Source organism: Apteryx rowi, unplaced genomic scaffold (assembly GCF_003343035.1).
Source record: "Apteryx rowi isolate R43461 unplaced genomic scaffold, aptRow1 scaffold_169, whole genome shotgun sequence".
Lineage (NCBI taxonomy): Eukaryota > Metazoa > Chordata > Aves > Apterygiformes > Apterygidae > Apteryx > Apteryx rowi.
In genome coordinates, this window is record NW_020447963.1 from 713,615 (window position 1) to 724,084 (window position 10,470).

The window sequence follows — 10,470 nt, forward strand, 5'->3', positions numbered from 1 at the left end:
ATTTGTGACTTCACCTTCCTCAGCATACGTGCAAGGTGCAGAACAGGTCACACTGCTGATGGAAGCATAAAACTGTCAGATTAACCAGCATTTTGGAGCAGCTGCATGAACACAACTGTTTTAACAGCTTGCCTACAGAGTTTGTCAGAATAAATCCTTGAGCTTTAAAGTTAATATGCTCTCTAAATCCAAAACTAACTTCCAAGCATAAACAAATTCTAACTGAGAAGAAGAAAGGCTATATACTAAGATTGCAAAACTGAGTCACTGCTGACTAAAATACTGGATATGAATTGCTCATGTTAGAAACATTAAATACTGTGCAAGTAAATTGATGCCCTGGCACTCAAAGCCATTTCCTTTCAGTATTGCAATTCCAAAAAAACTTTACTTTTTGAGTCAAACTTTACTACAGACAAACTGCTGGTAGGATGTCAGGACAGGACACAAGTAATTTTTAATTTTTCAAGTATTTATCCAAGAAAATCAGATAAGCAGATCATATAACATTCTTCAGCACATGGTGGTAAAATCTGACATCTGAGGCATTGAGTTAAACATTATTAAAAAGCCTCTCAAGACAGGTGGAAGTTGCATCTGCAGTCATGCGAGTGCACTGCCCTTCCAGCACAGTCCTCATCACCTCACAGGATAACTCCTGGCACTGAGGCTACAGACACTGCACCAGGCCGAAGCACCACCAGTGCAGATATTCAAGTCTTTGGGAGACTATTCCATTGCTTTTATCCTTGGAAAAAAAATAAAATTAAAATTAAAACCTATCCTAAACTTCCCTTTCAACTTCAGATGATCATTCTGCATCTTACTAACTTCAGTAAACAACAAATGTACTTTACTCTTTCTAATTTCTTAAGGACATGACTTTCTTCTTTTCCCTCAGGTACTTTTCAAGAGCAAAATAAGCAAATTCCTTTATTTAAYTTCTTATAAAAGAAATACTTACACCAATTAATAATTGTCATACTGATATGTGACATCTCACAAAATTCACAAAACAGTGCATTTATTTATACTAACCTCATCCATATAAAAAYGTTCTCTTTATCGCGTGGTCGATGTTTGTCATTTGACAGTTGCAACTGTGCTAACTGCAATAAACATTAAAGGACATTCAATATAAAGCTAAGAAAGGAGTGCTGTTTTTCTTAAAACAGGTGATGACARTGTCATACGTTAGTTTTCTGGAAAACAGTCAGGTTATTTCTTTCCATCTGCAGAGAGTGTGTTCTACCTCTTACATTAAGACTTGTTATAACCATTTGTAAAGCATATCAAAAGAAAATAGTTTCACTCCTTTAATACTGAACACATAATTATCTAGCAACTTACTCTGTTTTACATTAATCAAACTTCATTAAAAATAGAAACCAGAAACTATCTAGAGATGCCAAAGAAATCTAGGTGGCAGTACAGAATGACAGTAGAATAAGGAAAATTTAAAAGCACTCAGACACAAAATAATCTTAAAATTCACTTTTTTTTCCCTTTAGAGGGCTTTGCAAATAAGGCAGGATCAATCTGGTCTCTAGATAGACCTCTCACTGAAAAAAGTCTTGCTGCTCTTTCCTGTAAAGTGCCTCCACATTTCAGTCCTAAAGCCATCAGTTCCAACTTCAGTTTTTCTAATCCCAGCACTTCCATTTCAGCAGCAGAGTTGAATGCCAGTAGGTCTATCGGTTCCACCTCCTGTAAAGAGAAAAACATCCCATGACTACTATTATTTTATTTTCTTCCTGAAAACGGAGGCAGGCAGTAAAGAAACAAAGTATAGACAAAACACTTCATTTTACAGTAGACCTTTGAATAGGATCATCTCAAAGCCCTAATTATTTTGGGTAATACAGCTGAGCAATATCGCCATATATATTATGTTGGGTATTCTCATAGTTAGGGGTATCTATGGTATCCACAGCAAAGTGTTATGCATCATGTAGCAAACTGAAGCTAGCTCGAGCACTGCTAGCAGCCTAACCATAAAATATGAAAATCTTTGCAGAGGTAACATACCCAAGAGCTGGGTGAATGCTTAGATGTGCTTGGCTCCCGGTGTTTAGCTGTGCTGCTACAATTCTCCTCCTCGCAGTGCCTGTGCTAGCTAGCTAGTTAAAGGCTCGCTCTAACAAGTCTAGACAAGCTGCAGATGTCCGCAGGCCTGCAATGTACACTGCTTCCAAGAGAGAAGCCCTGGTCATTTTAAATGATATAAACAGCTGAATTTTTAAAATTGTCCCACCAGAATCAACACATTCTACTTCCAATACATGAATGAGAAAAGAGTGAAATAAAAGACGTTACGTGTCAGTATTTTAATCCTTTTCCTCTGATGGCAAAATAGTCAATACAGTTTTTATACCTACAGAAGTACTCCCAAGAAAACTGAATTAAAATAGATAAGCTATCATCTCATCTAGCAGTTCAGTAGCTTAAGCTTGGTTTCCAGAGGCATGACAAAGCTATCAGCCCCTTTTTAACCAGACGTAGACTATAACCACATATCCCTGAGCTGTAGTAGGAAAGGGGATGAACAGTTATCATTTCTAAAGCAGTTACACTCGAATTATAAAAATAAAGCATCCTTTTTTTGGTAAGACTGTACAGAACAGCAAGTTCTTAATTTCGCATCTCATCCTGACACACGAAAAGGGAACGAAACTGATTCTTAAAATGAAAATTGATGTATTCACAGAATCACGCAATAGTTGAGGGAGGATGGGACCTCTGGAGATCGTCTAGTCTTAGCCCTTGCTCAAAGCTGAGTCAACCGTAGCAGGTTGCTCAGGACCTTCCACAGTCCTTGTCCGTATTCCTTCAAGGACAATTCAGAACTGTGGAGTTTAGTAACACCCACCAAAAAGAATACAAATCTAGGCCCACTCATTGGATACTTAAGCACCTATTATTCTTATGATAAGTATCATACTGAAGTTATCAAAGGGACTTTAGAGCAAGTAATACAAGCAGTGGGAATGGGACAACTCAGTCATGAGCTCAGCAAAAACAATTAGCGCTAACAGAATTAGAACCTTTGTCCTGCTAAGCATACAAAAAAGACTGGTTACCTCATTATTCTAGCCCTACTTTTACCAAATCCATCAAGGGCTATTATAAAAATATTTCCACCTGCAATAGCAATCTGCCACAGCACTGGTGGAGTTTCCTGTTCTAAGAATAGACAGCCTTGCAAATACTGAGCAAAAGGTAAACACTGGAGAATGGTCAACATCCGGTTTAAAATGTGCTAGCTCCAATAGTACAACAGACGACAAAGTTCTAACTTCTCAGATTAGATCCTTGATTTTTTCCCCCCTTTTAACTATACTAAATTTTCCTTTCACTGATCTGAAATCAGTCACTGGCACTGGCACCTGACAGAGACTTTCTGCTCAAGTTGAACAGAGGCAGAAAATCCAAGCACCTCTCTAGTCTGAAAACAAAGACACACTTTGTTTTATTGAGAGAATAAGCTTGGATTCTTTACACTCCCAAAATTTAAGTAGTAATATGCAGGAAAGGGGCAATTAAGCACAAGCATTGGCCACTTTTACTGCTAAATATTAGCTGGGCTTTCACCAGCTCAGTGGAAAAAGCTGCATTCTCTCCTGGCTGGAAGATTCAAAGACTCTTCAACAACAAAACAATCCCAGTCATCCAGCTATCAGTCACCGAAGAAGCAACCTCATGGTCAGTGCTGCTCATGATATGGCTGAGGGAGCTCTGACATGAGCCCAGATTGGCAGCAGAAATCATGGTATCGGAACAGTAAAGAAGTACCTTCATCGCTCACATAACAGATCATTCATTTCAAATCTACTCTTCCACCATTCTTTGCAAACTCGGATGAAATCTTTCACTTATATTAATCTTGTCCCTTTTTAGTGAAGGAGCTGCTGCTTTCAGACTTTCAATGTTCAAATAAGAACTGAAGTTCGAGCCAGATTAGCAGGGTTCTCTATGAACAAGATTCAATTCTTTTATACATGCAAGAAACTAAGACAGACTGATCATTTGATTGGTTTAGGGGGCTTCTACTTGGAACAACATCTATTTTAAACAATGTGGCCCATGATAAACATTAAGGTCAAATTATGTTTTAAGTAAGTTTACTAAAGTTAGACAGTGCTTGGTAAAGTCCCCCAAAGCATGGAAAGAAGTCTTTCATACTACAGAAGAGTTTTTTTTTTTTTTTCCTTACTCCCTTCCCCCTAAATAGAGAATTTTGGGCCCAGAGTGTGTCTAATTATGCAAAGGAGAACAAAAAAAAAGGGGGGCGGGGAGGGACACCAAGCATCTCAGGAAAGATAGCACTAGATGGCCAAGAGCAACTGCACCTTAGTAGAAACTCTAGAATACTAAAATCTTAATCCATGTTATAGATTTAAAGTTCTCCCTTGACCCATTCTACTCAGAATCTCTCAAGACTCTGCTACTACACTACAATTCAACTATCTCCATGGGGAATTAATAGGGGGTCAGCGAAGATGCTGTCAGCTGAGAGCCTTCTTTGGCTGCAGTTTCCATTAACTAGTATATTCCCTTTTTGTAAGTAGCACCAATGCATCTTCAGTTAAACTATTTCCCCTTTTTAACCCTGGGATTTTATGAGGTCTGAATCATTCTCTGGAGATTCTATTAACTGCTTAGGAAGATTATGATTTTAATTCAGGCACTTGGATCTTATGCATTAGAGTCAGATGACACAAATGCCATCCCCCCTTTGTGGGGATAGAAAAAGTGATTGAATGTAAGCAATTGAAGAAAAAGGCATAGCATATTTTGTAGTGCTTTATGCTTACCGTGCTCTGTAACTGGTTTGTTTCCTGTGCCTTAGAAGAAAYGTTTTCTTGCTCCCCTTCTTTCAGAGCTTTGGTTACTTCATTCTTTTCCTGGACATCTTCTTTCAGGGTCTTTGCCATTTCGCTGTTCTCATCGCTTGGAAATTCAGTTTGCTCCCCTGTGAGTGTCTCCCCTTGCAGATCTCTTCCAGTACATTCTGGATGCTCCAGYGGTTTCACAGCATTGGTAGCTGAACTATACTCTACTGAATCCACAGAGCTACTTGAACATTCATTTGAATTTTCAGCATTTTCATTATACCTGATGCTTGATGGACAACTTCCTCCAGATGCATGAGCAGAATCATCTTCACTGTCATCATCACATTCTGAACTGTCAGGATCATCCAGTCCTTCCATTCCCAGCCTGGCACAAGCAACACATTACAAATAATCACCCATTCTCACTTTTTTAAAAAGTGTCACTTCTCTCTTTCCAAATGTTGCTTCAGAGAGATGCCCTGACCTACCCTACCAAATATTTAGGACAGTTTACATTCTAAATGGAAGAGCTGCTAATATTGAACAGGATCTAACACCCTCAAAAAACAGGTATCGTTTTCACAGCTTCCCAGTATAGAAGTGTGCAATWCCTATTGCTACTCCAAACGCTATTGGAATCATTAAGACTTTTCTTTCACATTACATTAGGTAAAAAAGGACAGAAAAAATAAATCATTTCATATGCACTTTTTAAAAATTCATTGTAAATTCAATTAGTCCATTAATGAAAGAAGGACAACTGAAGCTAACAGCATATAACCACATTAGAAGACAGAGGGTGCCCATTTTTTGTAAATTTGGTTTGTTTGCTCCAGCTGGGACAGAAACAGACAAAAGCAGCAACATTTACTTTCAGTTCTCCAATTTAACTGGTTCAATTTACTTATTGTTATTTAAGTCTGCATCTCAGATTAAGATATTGACTGCTTATTTATATGTATCTAAYTTTTACCTCCTGCTCACCGCCTTATCAAGTCACAGTGCTTACCAAAAACATTTTCTTTTTCCAGATTTTGTTCCATTATTTTCAGATTCATTTGGACGTTTCCGAGTATTGCTGGTTCCCGGTGACACTACTTTGCTGGAAGTGGCCTGCAATCCTTCAAAACAAAGTTAACATATGATTCACGTTTGTTTTAAATTCTACTTATCTTTTAAATTTCATATGTAATTTAAAACAATAACTTTGGGGGGAAAAAAATCACTACTGGTGCACATTAACAGAGGCTCAAATGTTCAAACTAAACTCAGCAGCAGCAAAAGCCTTCTTATATTGCTTTACTAAAGCACAGAGTCAATCTTAAAATTTCATCTTAAATTTTAATTCCTGAACTGAACTCTCAGCTACTACATTCCATTCAGCCTAAAGTTTCATTATCAAGCTGCCAGCAAGGGAACAATCAGGGCTAAAAAAAATAAATACAAAGATCAGTATGTGAAACAAGACATTTTCTATTTATATTCAACTTCCAGCTGTTATTTAAGATCTGTTTATGTATTATATTTTCCCTGAAAATGATGGCATAAAATTTTATTGCTGAACTAGCATCACTACTTCCACAGAATTTTGCATTTAATATGAGATACTAAATCACAGTACAATGAAGCATCACTTCCATGTGTTACGCTGTTTGACGCAATTTAACAGCAGCAGCAGTAAAGAGAAGAAATTAATTCCAACAAGTTTTACTGGAATTTAAAATTTCATTTGATTGAAACAGTGGCTGTCAGCAATTTTTTTTTTTTTTTTTTTTTTAAACTTTCATACTGGAGAGAGACTAAGGGTTTCTTAGTTTCCTTTATTTTTTGATGGAAAGAAAAAATAAGTGAAGTTAAACTTCACTACCTTTAAGGACTGAATCTTCTAGCCGCTCAGCCATCTCATGACACTGCTGCTGATAGTCCGGATTTGTGAAAAAGTGCTTTGGCTCTGCAAGTTTCCGCTGCAGCCTTTCCAAGCGCCTCTGTTCTTTTTCTGCTTCCCTTTCTGCTTGCTGCTTCACCCATTCAGCCATCCTGCAAAAAGATAGATCCATGAAAATAAGAGGGTTTCCAACATTTAACTTAATACTAATTTGTTGCTTTGCAATTATTTAATGCTTCCACTACCTGCTAGGATAGAAGAGAATGGGAAAAGAAGAAGAAAAGAATTCCAGTGGGTTTATCTCACGAATATACAGAGATTCTACTACAGAGAAGAGAGTAAAGTTTATTYTGGAAGTCAGAAACAGCATTTAGGTCACATTTCCCCAGTATCACGGTCTTGTAGCTTTAGACAGAAGAATTAAGACTTTCAGATGAGAAATCTAAGAGGTGCAGACCACTCTATCAGAGGCAGGCTGCAATACAATCACATCTACATTGTAATAGAGGACAATTATAATAAAACAAGCAGAAGAACTCTGTGAACTGCCAGTCTATCCGTGTTTAAGATTTCACTTTTGCTTCATTTAGCATAAAGAATAATAAAATTTAATTGCTACAACAGCCTTCTATTCAACCTCTTTTGTTGATATGATCAGTTTATTTTATGACAGTTTCTTAGAAAGTGCCTCACGCTTTTTCATGGTTGACATCTCGAAGTCTCCTTCCACTGAGATCTCGGCAAGCCTCTCTRTTTGTTGTCTTTTCAATCTGAGCACCAAGCGCCCGCAGCATAGATCCAAAACCTGACCAAAGAGTAATCAAGAATTAGCTGAAGAGAAACAAATGGAGAAACTTAGAAGGTAAACACCATCATTATCTTCCAAAGTAGCATTTAGGATCACAATGAGTTATTACGCAAGAAAAAAAATTAATCACAGAAKAAGAATATAGTCAATCCAACACCCTCCTACAGCTCAGCTGAAACCAAAGGCAAGTTGAAAGTTACATATTAGAATTGTGTTGTTGGGCCAAATGCTGAAATACCAAATAAAAAAGGCATCCAGCATTTACCTGTCATTTCACTTTCACGCTCCTGATACCATGCCAGATAGCTTCTCAAGTTATCAGAACCTGTGTTGAGCTTCTGAAATGAGAGGCTATTCCTGGACTCCCCCAGCACAATAGCTTGCTGTCTTCTTCCTCTCAAGGTAGCATTTTTGGTCCCTCCCAATTTAGCCAGGATACGCCTCCCCCTTAGGCCCCTTTGATCTTGAAACGTAAAACTTAAATCCCCTTTTAACCTCAAAAAAAAAAAAAAGTTTTTTTTTCAGGAGATAGCCTTAGCTGCTTCATCAAGATGATCATGATGTACAATATTATTCTGGACAGCCCCCAAAACTAGATTTGCATACACTCTTCAGCCTGTAGTTACTCAGACGCAAGACGTAATTTCTGTCCCTCAGTCCCACTGCATACTCTCTAAAATTAGAGACAAGACACTTGCTTAACTACCTCAAAGAGACACCACATGGATTAATATTGACATAACCCTTAAAGCAATATGAAAGTGCCAAGCACTGTTCTTTAACTAGAAGCTGAACAAATCTGTATTGTAGTCTTAAAGTACCCCAAAAGTACCTTTACGGGGTATTACAAACATTTACCAATCCAGTCTATCGTATCAGGAGGCAGAAAAAGAACTTTGTTCAGCTAATAAAACCAATTACTGTCATAGGCGAGCAGAATTTCTGTAGCTCATTAAACATTCCACTGAATTTTACATTTTGAAGAATATGAGGACCTAGCTGCTACACCTAGCCAAGAGTGCTCCCAAAAAATCAACAGCAATGCTTTCAGTCACAGGTGCTGAATTAAGCCTGATAATAAAATGCTCAGTTTTCTTATAAGCCTGCATGATGCATAATCCTTTGAGATCATGAAGTCAGTCTCAATATTTCTGACCTGTTTCCATTTTCCTGGTTTTATCAGGCTTTTAAGTTATAAAATCAAAACAGTAAGAAAACTTAAGAAAACAGATAATATCATTAAAGAGCCATTTTTAACTAACCCCAGTGGCATGTCAGTAACACACAGTATATCACAGAATACGCATCTTGTGTCATTCCAGGATAACTGAAGCTGACATAATGCGAGAAGMAGCATACCAGATGCTCTGCTTTTAGGGCATTTAAATTCAAAAACCATAGCAACAACATTTATTTTCAATTCTGTCTAAAACTATGAAAAAGGCAAAGCAAACTGAGATGGATTCCAAAGCAAAGCTGTATGATTATTCAGCATTTTAGCTCAACAGCTGGAAAATTCTGAGAACTAGATTTAAAAAGCAAAGATTCATTGATGCCAATTACATGCAACTGCTCTGTTAAACCTGCTTCACCAATCGCGCTCCATTTTACAGAATGTCTATACTGTCGGTGGCTGCACGCTGTGGTATCAATACAGCTTCCGTAACACAGTTAAAATATTTTGACAATACAAGGAGCCTGTTTTTGATACATTTTTAGTTCTTAGAATACTGACTTCCTGGCATTTAGGTAATTTTTCAAATAAGAGGTTTTCATGACAAAATAAATTAGGTCATATAATTTACTCAAATCACAGGCTATTTGTACATGGAATATTTACCCTTGTGACCGCAAATGAAATTTAGGAACCTAAGGAACCAAATGCTTTTAAACACAGAATGGGCACTCTGAAGTCACTTTGGTACATGTTAGAGACTTCTACTAGCAAAGCTAAGCTGAGCAGGGATGCGAAGAAAAGCTGTGCCAGCAGTAGTTGTTAGCAGAACTGCAGATTCCTTGGTGAAGTCTCAGCTTTACACGTAGACCGTGGTTTTTAACTCACAAACTTTATGCCAGTCATGCACATTTACATGAGACCTGCTAACATACTGGTACTGCTACTGTCCATATAGTTTAAGGTATATGTTTTTTTAAACCAAGGCTCCAATCAATATGAAGCAGTAAAGCAACAAACCTCCTTTTCCACCACAAAGTCTTGGTTCCAGGCTATAAACAGCTCCATTTTGCAGTGCATCTTCAGCATTAACCAGTCGCCCATTACATTTCACGTACAAACTTTCTTCAGGAATGTTCTAAAAACAATAAAATCTAGTCATATGACTGACTGAAAATGAAACATGCTGACAAAATAAACAATCAGGGATTTTTTCTTCTTTCTAATGGAACAGAAGAGAAACAAAACCCCAAAGATCTTAAAGCATAAACATTCTTTATGCCATTGTGTTTTAATTCCTGTTTACTAAAGGGGTTAAACACATTTTAAATGAACTTGCAACTTTTCAGATAACACAGCTTCCTGATACAAGTTTACACCGAATGTTCAGCGTAAACCATGCTAAACACAGCGTTAAAAAAAACAAAAAAAACGGACTGAAAGGAGTTTAAGTTGACCTCTTCACCATTACAGTACTCTCTCCACCCCCTAGGAAAGTCTTCTGCTCTGCTACATCCAAACAAGGAAAAGAAGCGAGCCGCAGTTTGCCACAGGCGGCAGCCCGCCGGTCCACGCAGCAACTGCAGAGACACGAGCGATTCAGGCCTCACGGGAGGGGGGAGGAAGGAGGGCATACGGGAAGCCCCAGACGGAGACAGCAAGCCGTCAGCCCCGCGGCCCTCCGCCCCTCGCCGCCGCCGCGGCCCTGCAGCAGCCGCCGCCCTCGGTTCCCCCCCTTGCCGCCGCCGCCGCCCCCAACTCACCAGGG

The 10,470-nt window shown here is 38.4% G+C and overlaps 1 protein-coding gene across 1 annotated transcript in view; it reads right to left on the bottom strand.

The window, feature by feature from the left end:
- Window positions 1-434: 434 nt before the first annotated feature.
- SDE2 (SDE2 telomere maintenance homolog) overlaps window positions 435-10,470 on the bottom strand; it is an 11,238-nt gene continuing 1,202 nt past the window's right edge. The window contains exons 2-8 of the mRNA XM_026060445.1: window positions 10,339-10,460; window positions 9,723-9,840; window positions 7,414-7,525; window positions 6,703-6,872; window positions 5,845-5,956; window positions 4,815-5,220; window positions 435-1,707 (exon numbers count right to left, since the gene is read on the bottom strand). Of these exons, the coding sequence (XP_025916230.1) occupies window positions 1,492-1,707; window positions 4,815-5,220; window positions 5,845-5,956; window positions 6,703-6,872; window positions 7,414-7,525; window positions 9,723-9,840; window positions 10,339-10,460 (1,256 nt within the window). The 3' untranslated portion in view covers window positions 435-1,491. The remainder of the gene's footprint in view (window positions 1,708-4,814; window positions 5,221-5,844; window positions 5,957-6,702; window positions 6,873-7,413; window positions 7,526-9,722; window positions 9,841-10,338; window positions 10,461-10,470) is intronic.